We start from the raw sequence: 15,855 nt of genomic DNA, 5'->3' as shown, positions 1-15,855 counted from the left end.
AATAGCAGCCATTTTAGTTTTAATCCCTTTCTGAATAATCCTCAGCATAGAGTTTGCCATTTTCACTGCTGTGGCACATTGGACTGACCCAAGGTCTCACTCTATCGAGTACATTCAGACCCTATTAGTCTATACTTGAAGTTGGGATTTCTTTCTTCCAGTGTGCATCACCTTACACTTAACGACATTGAACTTTGTCTTGTACATTGTTGCCCAGTTTGTGGCTACCCTCCTGGAGCTCTTTACAGTCAGCCTTGGTTTTCATCATCCTGAATAATTTTGTGTCATCTGCAAACTTGGCCAGCACGCTACTCAGCCCTAGTTCCAGATCACTTATGAATAAATTAGATGGTACTGGCCCCAGTACCAATCCTTCTAGGACTCCACTTCCCTCCAGTATGAGAATTGTCATTTATTCCTACTCTTACTTCCCATCATTTAACCCATTTTTAATCCATAAAAGAACCCGTCCTCTTACCCATAACTGCTAAGCTTACTCTGTGGTGAGGCATCTGGTTGGTGAGGCAGGACTTCCCTTTGCAGAAGCCATGCTGATTTTCCCTCAGCAGGCTTTCTTCCTCTACATGCCTAATAATACTGTCTTTTATTATCGTTTCTACTAATTTGCCTGGGACAGATATTAGGCTAACTGGCCTGTGATGGCTTGGTTCCTCCCTTTTTAAAAATTGCTATAACGCTTGCTACTCTCCGGTGTTCTGGTACAGTGGCTGATTTTAGTGGCAAGTTACATGTATGGATGAGTAGATCAACAATCTCAACTTTCACTGTGCTAAAAACTTAAATTGGTTTTTAATTTTCCCAAAAGGTCTAGACATTTCTTCTCACTTCAATCCAGCCCTCGTAACAATTGAGTTTGACACCTCTGCTTTAGGCTAACAGCCAAGGAGTGGCCCAAAACCAGAGCTGGTCTCCTCTTTGGCCTCAGCTCACCCCTTGGGGTTGCTGCACCAAATGGGCTTTGTGAAAGCCAGCCATCTCCAGCCCCCCTGGGACACAAGACATTTTCCTTGCTGGGTGTTCAAAACAACTTTTTATTGGGATAAAGCCACTCTCAGTCCTTCTTGGCAGCAGCCTTCCTCATGGCTGCCAAAACATTGCTGAGTTCTTCACGCTTTCTCTTGGCCCGGATGTGAGTCCCCACCTGTGGACAAAAAGGAAACTGCATCAACACCACATGCAACTTGGGAGGCTGGGGTGGAAGGCTGGACTGACTCTGTACAGGAGGACAGGATCCATGTTTAGCTGGGCTTCAGGGAAGCCAGTCTCAAGACAGGCCTTGGTCAAGGGTCACAGCCAGCCCTCTGAAAAGGGGAAAGGGCAGGGCAGAGAGGGGTCTCCCCCCAAAAAAAACACTGGACCATTTGGAGCCGAGGGGGGGAGGTGTGAGGGATCCTCACCACTGTTCCCTCGAAGCTGAGTTAGTGTGAGCTAGCTCACAGTTTTTTAGCCTCTGGCTCACACCTTTTTGTCTTAGCTCAGGAAGGACGGCTCCAGAGCAAACTAATGTATGCAGTAGCCAAATCACTGGCTCACAACTTTAATGCCAATAGCTCACAAAAGTAGAATTTTTGCTCACGAGACTCCACAACTTATAGGAAACATTGATCCTCACTAGTCTCGGCTCCTCCCCCTTCCCTCCACTCACCCGTTTCTTTATGAATTTCAGAGCTCGCTTATCTTTGGAGACTTTCAACAATTCCATTGCACGTCTCTCGTAGGGTGCGAAGCCACACACTTCCCGGATCATGTCCCGAACAAATTTGGTGTGTTTGGTCAAGCGCTGAGGGAGAGAACAAAAAAAATTCTTTAAAAAAGCCCAAACAAATGACTGACACTTTTTCATCAATGCTCGCAGTTTTGCTGTTTTGTGTTCGTTAAAAGCTACTGTCCACTTTCTGGGGTTTTCCCCTTTAACTCGGGTGGCCAAGAGAAAGGGGTTGGCATCTGGCAAAAGCTAGGCAGGACCCCAGGAAGCAATCTATTTGGTTCAATTTCTATCCCGCCCTTCCCGCAAGTGGTCTCAGGGCAGGTTATAACATTAATATAAAACAAAATCAAGACTAAGACCAGAGGTCGATTCAGGGGGGATCGTGGGGGATCGCAGTTCCCCCTGGTGAGGTGCGGGGCACATGACGAAGCCCCGCCCCTTGCTTCCGGCCGCCCCACTTCCGGCCCTCATTCAGCCAGGAGAAGGCAGGAGAAGAGGGAGGGTAAGTTGCTTCCTCCCCGCCTCTCCCCACCCCTGCCTGCCTGGGGCCAGGGAGGGCCTTGGCGGGGCTTCCTTGCACTCCCGCCTGCACGTCCACCATGGGGCCCCTGATGTCAGGGGGTGTGGCATATGCTAATGAGTTCCCCTAGCTCTTTTTCTACGAAACTACCCCTGACTAAGACTATAAACAAGAAGCCAAAGAAGGGCTGCTGTGAAGCTCTGGGACTCCCCCACAACACCCACAGTGGTTGTACCGGGCAACATCAGGACAGGCCATTTGGAAATACCGGGAGCTGCAGGACCTGTAATGGTAACTTTTACATAAGTAACCGGCCGGGGTGGGGTATAAGCTGGTTTTGGGGGCTCTGAGCAGCAAAGTAGCCTAGAAATGTACCCGATAATAAGGCTAATGTGTTCTGGGGAGAACTTGGTTAGGAGGAAGGTAAGGTGGAAGGAGGGTAGAAAGGAAGAGAACAGAACGAAAGTGGGAACAGGCGGCCTTGGTCAATGGGGCAACCCCTAGCAAAGTACCTTTCCAGAGTAGGAGACCTGGGGTACGGAGCAGGGTGGCCCCTGTGCAGTTCTCCTGGGGATAGGACCACTAACCCTTTCCCTGGAAGGATATCAGTGGTGTACCACCTTCTCACTGAGTTGTGCGCTGGAAGAAAGGTCTTCTGTCTGTTGTGCCCACACACTTCAGAGTGGGGCCACACGACTGCATGGAAACAGGAGGAGCAGGAGTGTGTGTGGGGGGGCTTCCTTGACCTGCCTGTGAAGGGGGAACCCCTCGAGACCCAGACCAGGCACCCTGAGACCCACAGCTCCCAGGTTCAGACTCACCCCACGGCGTCGGCACTGGCGTGGCTTAACCACATTCTTGGTCACCTTGTGGCCCTTGTTGAGGCCAACGGCCATCGGGTAGCGGATTGCCATGGCTGGGGGAGGAGAGAGAGAGAGATTGAGATTAGGTGACTTGGGGAAAACCAAAATCTCGCTAAAAGACTGGTCAAAGTGTGCCAAGAAAGCCAGCCTCCATTTCCCCGGTCTGGGCGGAGAAGCGGTCGAGACAGGAGCCTTCCCCCAAAGCAAGAGGAAAGCGCAAACCCTGACGGAACAGACTCACAACAATCAATCTCATACACAGGAAAATGCACAATTCTTAGTGATCCCAAAGGCTTCTTAGGCACGTGGTCCTGTCAAAGTTTAACACAGGGCGGTAGGAATTAAGAGCAGTGGACAAAGATCCAAGAGGCCCAGGTTTGCATCCCACACCGCTATGACATGCCTGGGCCAGGGTGCCCCCCCCGGGCACAACCTGCTTCCCTGGTAGTGGCAGTTCGGATACGATGGAGGAGGAAAGAATGCTTTAAGTAGCTTTGGGTCCCCCCCCCCTTAAGAAAAGCAGGGTGTCTCTCTGTGTGTATATATATAGAGAGAAAAAGTTCATCGCTTCTGCTTCCTACTTTCCCAAGGGGTTTCTGTGTTCTAATTAGCACTGAGGAAATGACTGCAGGCTTTTATGTTTTCCAAGGGAGAATGGCCATTTACCTCTCTAGTACTATCCGGGATCCTTATTGTCCCGATTAGAGGTGCAAGTCTTATGGAACGCAACAGGTTTGTTTTTGAGTAACCTGTACCTGCTCTTTCCAACTTAAGCGGCTTCCCAATAACAGATTTGAGGCTTCATTCATTCCCCACCTTTATTTTTCCAACGGGGATCCAAAGCAGTTTACCTCGTCCTCCTCTCCTCCACTTCATCCTCACATGCCACAAGAACTCTGTGTAGGGGCTGAGTATCTGTGACAAGCCCAAGCTCACCCAGCGGGCTTCCATGCAGAGTGGGGTTTGGAACATGAGTCTCCCAGATCCCAATCCAACACACAACCCACACAGGGACAAAAAGTACCGCAGTTAAAAAATATACCCTAATAGAGTCTGAATTGTCTGAGACTAAGAGAGGGAAAGAGATTGGGGGCTGTAGTGAACATGCTGAAAAAGGTCCACCCCGTGGGCAGCAGCGGTAAAAAAGGCAGTAATAATCCATGCTGGGGATTATAAGGAACGGGGCCAAAAATAAGACAGCCAGTATTCTAATGCTCTTGTACAGATTTACAGGGAGGCCTCTTTTTGGAATAGTGTGTGTGTATCTCGGTTGCACTCTTCTTCACTATTTCTGAAATAGCAACCAGAGCTGTATCTCAGAAAGGAAGTTGCAGAGACTGAAAAAGGCACAGAAGAGGACAATTAAGACTTTTAAGGGATGTGGGACTTCTTAATTTAGAAAAAAGGTGGCTGAAGAGAGATAGAATAAGAGGTTTCCAAATTATGCACAGGACAGAATTCTGGGTCTCAAAGGTACCTGACTGGACTCAAACTCTGTTCTGCTGCTTCAGACCAACATGGCTACCCACCTGACTCTATGCACAGGACAGAGAGAGTGGACAGAGGTAACTTTTTCTCCCTCCCCAAACGTGCTAGAGAACTCGGGGGTGCCAAATGAAGTTGATGGGCATAAACATTCAGGATGGACAAAAGGGAATACTTCTCTACTCAATCAAATTCTGGAAACGGGGGAGGGGGTAGCGACAGCCATGATCACAGGGGGCTTCCAACGGGGTTAAGGCAGATTCATGAGGTCCACCAATGGCCACAGGACAAAGTTTGAGTTGGGGCACCTTTAAGACCAACAAAGTGTAACTCTGGGTATAAGATTTTGTGTGCAGGCACTTTGTTCTGTTGCTTCAGGCCAACAGGGCGACCCATAGAATCCTAGAATCACACAGAGTTGGAAGGGGCCATGCAGGGCATCTAGGCCAACGCCATGCTCAGTGCAGGGTCAGCCTAGAGCACCCTGACAAGGGTTTATCCAGCCGCTGCTTCAAGACTGCCAGTGCGGGGGAGGGGGGAGCGCACCACCTCCAGAGGCAGCTGATTCCTCCTGGATCTATCATCAATGGCCAGAACCAGTGTTCCCTCTAAGCTGAGTTAGTGTGAGCTAGCTCACGGTTTTTTAGCCTCCGGCTCACACATTTTTGTCTTAGCTCAGGGAGGAGGGCTCCAGAGCAAACTAATTTCTGCAGGAGACAAATCGCTCGCTGACAACTTTAATGCCAGTCGCTCACAAAGTAGAATTTTTGCTCACGAGACTCCACAGCTTAGAAGGAGCACTGGCCATAACCCGTGATGAGTGAAGGGAGCCCTCCCCATCCAGAGGCAGCAGCCAACGTCTAGTGCTGGGAGATACCACCCGGTGGCAGGCCTCGGCGGCTCCTAGGCCCAGTTTTGTTAGCCCTCCAGGATGCTGGAATAGGCGGACCTCTGGTTGGATCCCTAACGGCCCCCCCCCCCTGTATATCTCTCTCTCCCGCCCGCCCGCCTGCCTTCCCACCAGCGGCCCCCGATGCCGGAGCTGCTCCCTCGCGGCGGATGAAGACGGATCCTTCCCCAACCCCCCGGCCGGGTCCGGAGCGCTCACCTGCCGCAGCCTTTCAACGGAAGCCACGCCGGAAGAAGAAAGGGGAGAGCTGCGCGCGCAGCTTATTCGCGCGATTGGCTGGGAGGGAAGGAACCATCGAGGCGGCATGGACAGAAAGGGCACAGTCAGAACCACAGAGCAAAACCGGAAGACAAGCCTCCTGTGACCCGGAAGTAGGGGCGCCTGAGGTGGCGGCAGTCACCATGGCGCTGACGAGCTCCTTGGGTTCGATGCCGGTTCCCCGGGCGGAGCTGAAGCTGGTGCGGCTGCTGAGCCGGTGCGAAGTGCTGGCGGCTGACAGGCGGAGTGCGGGCGAGTGGCGACTGGAGAAGGTGAGCGGAGCGGCTTGGCTGGCTCGGGAAGAGCCCACTCAGCGCTGCCGGAGTGCCCTTCAGCTGCCTGCTGAAAAGGAGTCGGGGAGAGGGGCGAAGAGCGCGGGGCCTCCGGAGAGGGAGACGCCGCCGCGACTGGAGGAGGCCTTTTGGGAGCCAAGGCTTGGGACCCCCCCCCCTCTCCCTGTTTGGTGTAGTGGTTAAGTGCGCGGACTCTAATCTGGGAGAACCGGGTTTGATTCCCAACTCCTCCACTTGCACCTGCTGATGTGACCTTGGGTCAGTCACAAGCTCTGGCACAGCTGTTCTTGAAAAAAGAGCAGTTTCTGTCAGAGCTCTCTCAGCCCCACCTACCTCACAGGGTGTCTGTTGTGGGGAGGGGAAGGGAAAGGAGTTTGTAAGCCCCTCTGAGACTCCGAGTGAAGGGTGAGGTGTAAAATCCAATCTCTTCTCTACTTTTTTTCAATTTTGTGGCGCCAAGCTTGAGGAGGGGTGATTAACTGTGCAAAAAAGGACCTACGTGCCGCTGACTAACAGGCGGAGTTATTTCTTGCCTCTCGTATAGCTGCTTAAAGGGCACAAGTGCTCTGACGGAGATTTAATACATTTCTGCCAGAGCACTTGTGCTTTTTTAGCAGCTACACGAGTGGCAAGAAATTATTCCACTTCTTAGTCAGAGACCCTTCTCCTGTTGAGCTACCACCGCTGCCGCCCCTGTGTGTCAGATCTCCCCGGGGGACCTCCTGGGGGGGGGGGAGGCATGGGTGGCTGTTCTCTCCGGAGCACTTCCCTGTGTGCAGGGTAAAGCTGCCTCTGAGGCACGCAGGGCAGCAATAGAGCAGCTAAATATACAGGTGCCCCCCTGGAGGGGAACAGGTGACAACTTGAATCTTGCAAAAGAGTAGTTCCCTTGAGATGAATAAAGGGCTGGGGTTTGCCTCGTTTTCAACAGAATGTGACAGCAACTGTAAACTCCAGGCCCATTTCTATGTTGGCCTGCAGAGGGATGCATTCCCTGGCTGACATTTGGGTACAGTAAGACACAGGGAGGGGAAAACAAATTTGACCCAAAAACTGGAATCAAGAACCACAAGGGTAAGAAAGGTCTAATAAGGGCCAATATTAAAAACCTAGTTGAAACTTATAATATACAAAAATACATGTATTTATTAGAAAGACAGTTAAAAACATATAAGGGCCCAATGAAAGTCTCATTAAAAAGTTCAAGTGGCCTAAACACAAGGGCCAATACACATGACCAGACACGTTCCCGCCCTTCTTCAGAGGTCAAACAGTATTGAGGTACATGTAACAATAATACATATTACAATAAGATAACCAATAAGTTAATACTGGACCAAGAAAAGGAAAACTGTAGAAAAAAGGGGAAAAAATAAAATTAAATATGAATAAGCATCTGTGATAATATCTTCTAGATAGAAAAACTGCCCAATAATCTTAGGGAAACCTCTGGAAGAGCATGACATTGTGAATGGATTAATGGAATTCATTTACCAAAAAATATAAACCTTACATGAATATACAGCCTCATGCTGCATAATTAAAAAACTAATCCTTCTTTCATGATGAATAACCTTTTCTACTTAAGATACATTATAGTCCAATGTAGCTTAAGTAGAAAAGTAGCTCTAGATAGATTTCCCCTCAAAAAGTATTTTATTTTAAAAATCCAATTTTTAATTTTTTTAAAAAATCATTGATTTCTATCCCCCCTGCTTTGAAGTCTTTGGGGCTGCAGGCATGGAGCTGGGAGGCGGAGTGCCCAAGGCCAGATCCCTGCTGAGCTCCAGTGGCCCTGCTTGATTTCAGAGGACGGACAAGCTCACAGCTTTGTGCGCTCCTAACGTGCAAATGCACGTAAGGCTTTGGAATGCTAGCTTCTCTTCCTGGGCTTGGACTTCCAGAGCCCAGTCAGGATCATCATGTGAGCCAGGCACAGCTATGATGGTTTAGCCACCAGTGGGTTCTGGGTCCTTTCACACAGCTCAACATGAAAGAGCAAGTCTGGTGTTTTATGTTTTAGTGAATGACTCCAGGGGGACTGAGAAGAACTGTTGGGTGATGTGGCCTTTGCATCTACTGATTCCTCTAGATCTGCTGTTGAAAAGAAAGACCACCAGTGGCTAAATCGGTGCAGGTACACCGAGCTCAAAGCATTGAGATCTGGGGGCGGAGAGAGGCCAGAACCATGCCGCATCCAAGGCTACAGTCTTCTGCATGGTTAGTAAAAAGATAAAGGTAAAGGTTTCCCTTGCTCAAAAGCCAGTTGAATCCAACTCTAGGGGGTGGTGTTCATCTCCATTTCCAAGCCGAAGAGCCAGCGCTGTCTGAAGACATTTCTGTGGTCATGTGACCAGCATGCCTAACACCAAAGCACACGGAACACTGTTATCTTCCCACCGAAGCAGTACCTTATTTATCTACTTGGTTTCTTGCTTTTGAACTGCTAGGTTGGCAGGGGCTGGGACCAGGGACGGGAGCTCATTCCGTCACACGGCACTAGGGTCTCAAACTGCTGAGCTGCTGACCATTGAGCACAGTGAAGGTTACTTCTGAGTAGGCATACTGCAAGCGTAGCAGTGCCTGGAGAAGCTATTGCACTCGTGGAATTTGCTGCCAGAGGGTGGGTGGTGATAACTGCTACCTGAGCTGGCTTTCTAAAAATGAGGCAGACAGATTCAAAGGCCTGCTAAATGCCCTGATGCTGGGGAGAAGGGAGAGAACTCTTGCCCTTTTGCAGTGCTTGTAGGCTTCTGACAGAATGGCGGGTGAGAATGAGCTGTCTATTGGGCTGCTGAGGACTGGAGGCTGTTTGGGGGGGGCAGTCATTCTGCCTTGCAGCTGCAACAAAGAATCCTTCTATGGCCTTGATGTGCACTCCTGCCTTGTCTGTGGGCCTCAAGGCAGCACCAGCTGCCCATGTGAGGAAGGCAGGTGGGTATGAAGCAGACACACCTAAGATGAGGGGCTCTGCTCTGTTGCGGGAGTTGCTGGAGCACTTAAGCAGACACACCTAAGATGAGGGGCTCTGTTGCGGGAGTTGCTGGAGCACTGTTGGCATGGGGGAGAATTCCCAGCCTTGGAACTTGGATCCTGCCCAACAGACCATGGTCCTGAATCATGCTGGGCACACCCAGTGCAAATCCTGCATCTCTTCCTCTTCACGCCCATCAGAGTCTCCTGCTGTGGCGTTTGGGCCGCTGCCTTCCTGTCTCAGCCAGCAACGAGGCTGTTCAACTAAGTCTGTCTGGGATGGTTGCTGCGATCCTGATCCTGCACGTTGTTGGGAAGAAGACCTGTGGAGGACTCTGCTTCCAAGGGAGGACTTCAGAGCTCTCAGGATTTTGTCTGTGGTTAATTAGTGCCTAGAACACAATCTGGTCTTGTTTATCCTCCCTGTGGCTCTGGAAGGATAGGGTTCAGCTGATCACCAAAATAGCTTGTTCTGCAAAAAACAACAACAACAAAACCCTGTACCACAGGCTACCAAACACCTCTCTTGTTTTTCTCTTCAGTATGTGGCTGCCCTGGAAGAGATGCTCCTAGAGCTGAAGAAACACTCCAGGTGAGCTGGCAGGGGCAGGACCGATGATGGCCAGGTAGCCTGTTGAGCTCGGCTCAGCCGGAGCGGCCCGTGAAGCAAGGGAAAGGGGGCCAAAGACTTCCTGGGGGTTGGAGGGGTCAGTGGGGGGGGGGAATCCTGCCAGCCTTTCTTGTGCAACGACTTGATCTAGTATGGTCTCTTTCAGCAAGCCAGCCCCTGAGGTGCTGAACGAATATTCTCGTAAGGTGGATTTCTTGAAAGGAATGCTGGAAACAGAGAAGCTGGTAAGGTGCTTCTGTCTCCTTGGCCAGGGAGAGTCCCAGGCCTTGACTTCTGCTCTGTCCTCACCTGTGCCTCAGGTGAGTCACACGCTCTGCCCTTTCCCTTCCCAGTCATCTTCATCTGAAAAGGCACTGGCCAATCAATTCCTGGCCCCCGGGCGAATCCCCACCACGACCAAGGAACGGGTTCCGGCCACGCAGACAGTGCATTTGCAGACCAAAGCCCGCTACGCTGGTGAAATGAGAAGCGAGCTGCTTGGTACAGTATGTCTGGTTACCATCCCCACCACCCCCTATTCCCCAACAGGGTCCTTTAAGGGGCCATTTGGCCAAGGTGGAGCGTGAGTTGATTCCCAGTGGGTACAGCTTGCTTTGCAGGTGAGCCCAGGTGGCTGGGCCCACAGGGGGTAAGATGGCAGGTGTGGCATTGCTTCCTCACCTGGCCATCACAGGAGGCTGGCACAAGCATGCTGCCTTGCCACTTCCAAGAAAGGGCGCTGTGAACACTCTCACCCATCTTCCTCTCCATTTTCTGCCTTCCCAGGACTTCTCGTGCATTACGGGTGAGTGTGCCCTTATTGTTCCTCATGCATGAGAATTTGGGAGGTTACACAAGCAAGGTCTCTTCAGCCTGCCAGGCAAACCCACCGTCCTGGCCAAGGGGTTGTGCGTTCACTGTCCACCAGCCAGTACTGGGGGACAGCTTTCTGGGTGGCAGTCCCCACCTCTCCTATGGAGATGCACTGCACACGTTGGCTTGCCACTGCTTTTCTTTCTGCCAATCCGGTGCCACCAGCTCTCCTGTCATGTGCAGCAGCCTTTCCAGACTGGCTGGAGAGAGTTTGTGTCAGGAAGGTCGCACCCTGCTGACAGCAATGGTTTCTCTCTCTCCCTAGGTTTGGAAGAGACAAGCTTGAGGAAGCGCGCGTGAGTATTATGGGGTGCCGTGGAATGTTGAGATCTTTGCATGGGGGGGGCGGGCAGAGTGACCCCATTTTGTACTGCCTGCAATTCCAGTGCTATGCTGTCAACCCCAGAGGGGGAAAGGTTGGGGCTTTGCAGGTTAAGAAAGAAATGAGGAAGTGGGAAGAGAGAACCTTCTGTCTTGTAATCCTGTAATTCAGAGAATCCAAAGGAGTCAGTAGAACCAAAAGGAAGTACAAATGTTTAATTCATACATGGAGACGTGGTCCCCAGTGTGCAGTGGGAGGAAAGCAACTCTGCAAGAATCCTGGCCCCAGCCTGGTAGAACATGCTCCTGTTGTAATTCCACAGGGCCTGCAAAGTGGAGCTGTTCCACTGGGCCTTCGGTTGAGGTGGCGGATGTCAGGAAACGTCAGCTTTCCCTTGCTTCAAGTGCTTCATGGCACTGTCTGCTCCATGGCACCAGGAGCGATTGACGTGTTCCATCAGAGTGTTCATCCACTTCTCCTCCCCCCCCCCCCCCCCCGGCATTAGTGTAGCCTGCACTGGAATGAATCTAACAGTCGTGCGGCCATCAGGCATTTTAAAGTGGTTATTACATTTTAAGTCTGTATAGTGAGCTTCCGTGATCCCACGTGCAGGGTAGGGCAGGATATAAACCTCAAAATATTATTATTATTACTACTACTACTACTAGTACTACTACTACTACTACTACTACTACTCCTTGCCTTGGGATGTAGTGATAGCTACTCACTTAAGATGGTTTTCAAAAGGAGATTAGGCAAATCTGTGGTCCACCAACGACTAGTAGCTATGGTGGCTGAATGAAGCTTTCATATCAAGCACATGAAGCTGCTTTTTACCGACTCAGACCATCAGTCTGGCAGCAGCTCTCCAGGGTCTTGGGCAAAGAAGGGTCTTTCACACCTACTACTGGGTCCTTTCAACTGGAGCTGCTGCCAGGGATTGAACCTGGGACCTTCTGCATGGCATGCAGATGCTCTACCACTGAGCCACAGCCCCTCCCAAGTATAGTTTTGAATATCATGTGCTGGGGAGGGGGCATTGGCTTGCTTCTGAGCCTTGCACAGGGATCTCGTTGGCCTCAGTTGGAGTTGGTCGATTGTTCTGGCCTGATCCAGCGGGGCTTTCCTGTGTTCGCTGCCCACTTCCAGAAATCCGTAAATGAGCATCTGGGAGACAAGGAGGGTCTTCTGTCATTGAGGCTGGGCTATGGAGAAGGTGGAGAAATGCGGGGCGGGGTCTCTCTTGTTGCTCCTGCAGCACACATGACAGTATGGGTGAGGGGGCTTGAATAAGCCTGGCAAGATGGTCAGTGCCCCACTCAAAGGTAGGTGGGCCCAACTCTCTTGCCAGCTATGCGGAAAATGCACAGTGAGTACACCAGTAGCCAAGGGAGTGATGTTGGTGGTGGTGGGGAGCAGGAGGGATGTGATTTGCCAGCAGCACAGCGTGTTTCCTTAGCCACCTAGGATCCCATTCTAGCCCCTTGAGGCCTTGGATCTCGTTGGCCTCAGTTGGAGTTGGTGGATTGTTCTGGCCTGATCCAGCAGGGTTTTCCTGTGTTCACTGCCCACTTCCAGAAATCCATAAATGAGCGTCTGGGAGACAAGGAGGGTCTTCTGTTACTGAGGCTGGGCTATGGAAAAGGTGGAGAAATGCGGGGCGGGGTCTCTCTTGTTGCTTCTGCAGCACACATGACCGCGTGTTTCCTTGGCCACTTAGGATCCCATTCTAGCCCCTTGAGGCCTGAGAATGCACAGTGTGAGCAGGGCAAAGTGGGTGGCATGCTGAAGGATGGCTGCGGTGGCAGCTTTGAGGGGCGGTGTTTGGCTCGGGAGTACACTCTGTGTGGCTGCAAGCACCTCTTGGTGGATGCCCACATTGCGGTCTCATGGCAAGGAAGGTTTCCTCTTTCCGTGGTGCTCTGCAGGGGCTTCCTCCCGGATGAGAAGCAGTCGGCCGCTGACCTGGACGCGGTCCTGCAGCACCACCACAGTATCCAGGAGAAGCTGGCGGAGGAGATGCTGCACCTTGCGCGCAACCTCAAGAACAACACCCTGGTGGCTCAGAACGTGATTAAGCAAGACAACCAGGTACCTCCCTGATGCTTGCAAAGCACTCGGCCCCAGCGCACAAACGGGAAGGGAAGGCAGCAGTGCTCCCAGGGCCCCCTGGTGACAGAGCCTCCTACTGGCCCTGATCCCCTGGTAGAGTTGTGGTGCACTGATTCCACCCCACCCCCCCCAATATGCATATTTCCTTGGATCTCAATGTCGTCGTCCCCCCCCCCGCTGTTTTTCCTAGACATTGTCTCATTCGCTCAAGCTGGCTGATCAGAACTTTGAGAAGCTGAAAGACGAATCGGACCGCCTGGAGCAGCACGCCAAGAAATCGGTCAACTGGCTTCTCTGGCTCATGCTGATTGTTGTTTGCTTCATTTTCATCAGCATGATTTTGTTTATCCGGATCTTCCCAAAGCTGAGATGACTTCTTGCCTGGCAGTGCAGGCGGCTTGGTGTGCTTTACTCCTTTCCCTTGCAAAGCCCGAGCCCCTGGACATTCGGAGGAAGGCGGTTTCATTCCAGACAGGCTCAAAGGACAGAGAAGAACTTTGGTTGCGCATTCTAGTTTTGGGTGCCGCCTGCTTCCAGGGGGGCGGTGCTGGTGGGGGTCCTGCCCCCCACCCCCGAATGGGAAGGCACTGTGACAGCTGGGATGGTGGAACACTTCTCTGTACCACAGTTGTTATCTCATAGAAAAGTAGCTCCTCAGTCTAGGCTGGGGTTGTTCCCCTTGGCATTGTAGTTTTCTGTACGAAAGGAACGTCTCTGCCTGCAGCCTGAAGTGGTACAGCCTCAGCACAGGGGAGGGCATGGCATTTGCTGCTCGTACGAATAAGGCCTGTCCGGGGGACAGATCAAGGCGGGGGAAGCGTTGTATAAGAACATTTAAAGAACAGTAGGATATGTACAAAACAAATATCCTGCAGTGTATGTAATGAAATGTCCCTAAAGAATCCTAACATGAAGAAATGCTCCTGTTGTCCGTCATGGTTGAAATGCGTTTCGGCAAACTGTTATCATTGGTGACTTATTTGTGTAAGATCTCTCTCCCCCGGTGGGGCGGGGGGGGGGGGCTATTCTGGCCCTTCTGTTTTTTGGTTGGTGGCTGATCTGTGTTCCTGTGCCATCTCATTTCTTTTTGCCAGTCTCCGTTTGGGGGGGGGGGCTTCTGCTGGTTGCTCAAGGCAGCTGGCATCTGTGCTGCAGCCTGGCTGCCGAAGCAGTGGGGCAGGCTTCCCTCAGAAACTGCTCCTCTCCTCCCTCCCCCGCCACGTGTGCAGGGACGGGATTGGGAGGCCTCCTAGTAGCTGGGCCAGGCAGCGGCAGAGAGTGCTGGCTGAACGGCTGTGGACTGCAGAGTTAATGTTTGGTTAAACTGGAAATCATTTCTTCCCAATCATGAAGCAAATGTTTGCCGCTGATTGCGTTAGAGCCTCCCCCTTTCCAGTAACCTTGGAAGGCCCCGGCCTGGTGGGTGGTTAATCATCTATAGAAAGCAACACCTTCCCCCAGCTGGGCCTCACCGTCCTCCTGACCCCCAGGCACTTGGCGGGTGTAGCAGGCTGCAAGGGAAGCGGTCCCCTCCAGGGGTCACTGCTTTGCCCTTCCTCCTTCGTGGGGCAGCCGAAAGCAGCAGGGCTGCAGCTCTCCAGCTCCGACACCTGGCAAATAAACCCTTGATCTCTGACCAAGTGCCTGAGCCTGCTTGTTTGGGACTGATCAGCTGACTGTAGAAGAGGGCAGAATGGAATTATGACAGCCTGTGGGCTGCTGCCTGCAATGTGACTGCACTGCACTGCCTGACTTGCTGTGGCAGTGTGATCTCCTTCCACCTCAGCTGTTTGGAGGGGGGAATTCGGGAGCCCATGGGGGGGAGGTGTCACGTTGCACCATCCCTGGCCCCGATAGGGAAGTTCAAGAGTGTTGTTCAGCTCTCAGGTGCAAGAGAAGAAAACAGACTTTTGAGTGGAGCGGCTTTGGGTGGGAAGGTGGCCTGGACCCTCCCCTGCCGCTGAAGAGATCTGACGGCCGGGCCCCTGCCCATCTTGCCCGCAGCTGCTGCACAGCAGCCAGAGGGCTGCCTATCTGATCTTTCTACCCACCTAGCCATAGGGGAGAGAGCAGAGCACTCCCAGTTTAGTGGGGTGCCTCTAATGTTCTCCAGGCCACCCAGTCACTTCATGACAGAGTGGGCATCTGGCTCTCAGGGCAGCTTCTCCCTGTTCCCAGGCCGCACTAGCCTTTGAGAGGCTGCTTCACGAAAGTCAGCCCTAAAACATTGCAGCATCGCGATCGATAGGCCCGGCAATAGTAGGTCACGCACCCTCTGCCCTATTCTGTTTGTTTTGGTTCCCTGGCCCTTCGCCACCCCCAATAAGCACAAGGAGTGTTGATGTGGATCTGATACTTCCTAAGTCAACTGTAAGGCGCTACCAGGAAGTCTTTCTTACGTATAAAATGGGTCAGCATCCGCTGTAACTTTCCCATGTGTCATCCAACCCGGAAGGAAGCTTAAAGGTGGCTTATGAGGCAGAATGGGCTGCATTCCCAGAATCAGAACTTGCCTGACGCCCTGTGGGGTAGAGAAGGGTCACGTTCCCAAGGTTCTTATATTGGGCTGGTGACAAACAAGGATATCCTGAGGGAGGGTGTGACGTCCTCCTTATTGGGGAGGACTGGGTTCTCTTTAAAAGTGTTCTTTTTATTTTGTTCTACTGGGTATAGATGGCTGCCACCAGGAAATTTTAGGGATTTCCAAACCTTTATACTTTTACTTCTGCTCTTACTGGTTAGGTAGACCGAATTCAAGGCTTACGAGGAACTATGTGGTCCCGAGGAAGTATTTTTTTCAGATCTGGTATACTTGAATAAAAGAGGATTTATTGAAATAATTCATAAATAAAAGGGTAGAACAATGTAACTATTAATGTGTAAATAATGAACAATTGCTTGGTGTAT

At 51.6% G+C, this 15,855-nt stretch overlaps 2 protein-coding genes and 1 non-coding gene across 4 annotated transcripts; 1 reads left to right on the top strand and 2 right to left on the bottom strand.

Moving 5' to 3' along the window:
• Window positions 1–1,032: 1,032 nt before the first annotated feature.
• Window positions 1,033–5,802, bottom strand: RPL36 (ribosomal protein L36). Its single transcript, XM_015412238.1, has 4 exons — window positions 5,706–5,802; window positions 3,071–3,165; window positions 1,667–1,801; window positions 1,033–1,162 (listed from the first exon to the last, which is right to left on the bottom strand). The coding sequence occupies exons 2-4, from the start codon at window positions 3,161–3,163 to the stop codon at window positions 1,073–1,075; spliced, it is 318 nt and encodes a 105-aa protein (XP_015267724.1). The 5' UTR covers window positions 3,164–3,165; window positions 5,706–5,802; the 3' UTR covers window positions 1,033–1,072.
• Window positions 5,803–5,893: 91 nt separating this feature from the next.
• Window positions 5,894–13,866, top strand: USE1 (unconventional SNARE in the ER 1 homolog (S. cerevisiae)). 2 transcript variants are annotated; one of them, XM_015412235.1, is made up of 8 exons: window positions 5,894–6,037; window positions 9,574–9,623; window positions 9,808–9,886; window positions 9,995–10,147; window positions 10,428–10,446; window positions 10,780–10,810; window positions 12,765–12,927; window positions 13,139–13,866. In XM_015412235.1, the coding sequence occupies exons 1-8, from the start codon at window positions 5,909–5,911 to the stop codon at window positions 13,319–13,321; spliced, it is 807 nt and encodes a 268-aa protein (XP_015267721.1). In that variant the 5' UTR covers window positions 5,894–5,908; the 3' UTR covers window positions 13,322–13,866. The 2 variants fall into 2 exon arrangements, with proteins under 2 accessions (XP_015267721.1, XP_015267722.1); XM_015412236.1 differs by lacking the exon at window positions 10,428–10,446 and having other exon boundaries at window positions 9,995–10,142.
• Window positions 11,762–11,833, bottom strand: TRNAG-GCC. The gene has a single exon. It is a non-coding gene; the product is annotated as a tRNA-Gly (tRNA).
• Window positions 13,867–15,855: the final 1,989 nt, after the last annotated feature.

The sequence above is a fragment of the Gekko japonicus genome, unplaced genomic scaffold, assembly GCF_001447785.1.
Source record: "Gekko japonicus isolate JY-2015 unplaced genomic scaffold, Gekko_japonicus_V1.1 scaffold2815, whole genome shotgun sequence".
NCBI lineage: Eukaryota > Metazoa > Chordata > Lepidosauria > Squamata > Gekkonidae > Gekko > Gekko japonicus.
The sequence above is the reverse complement of the archived record's forward strand: the minus strand, read 5'-3'. Positions and strand labels throughout refer to the sequence as shown.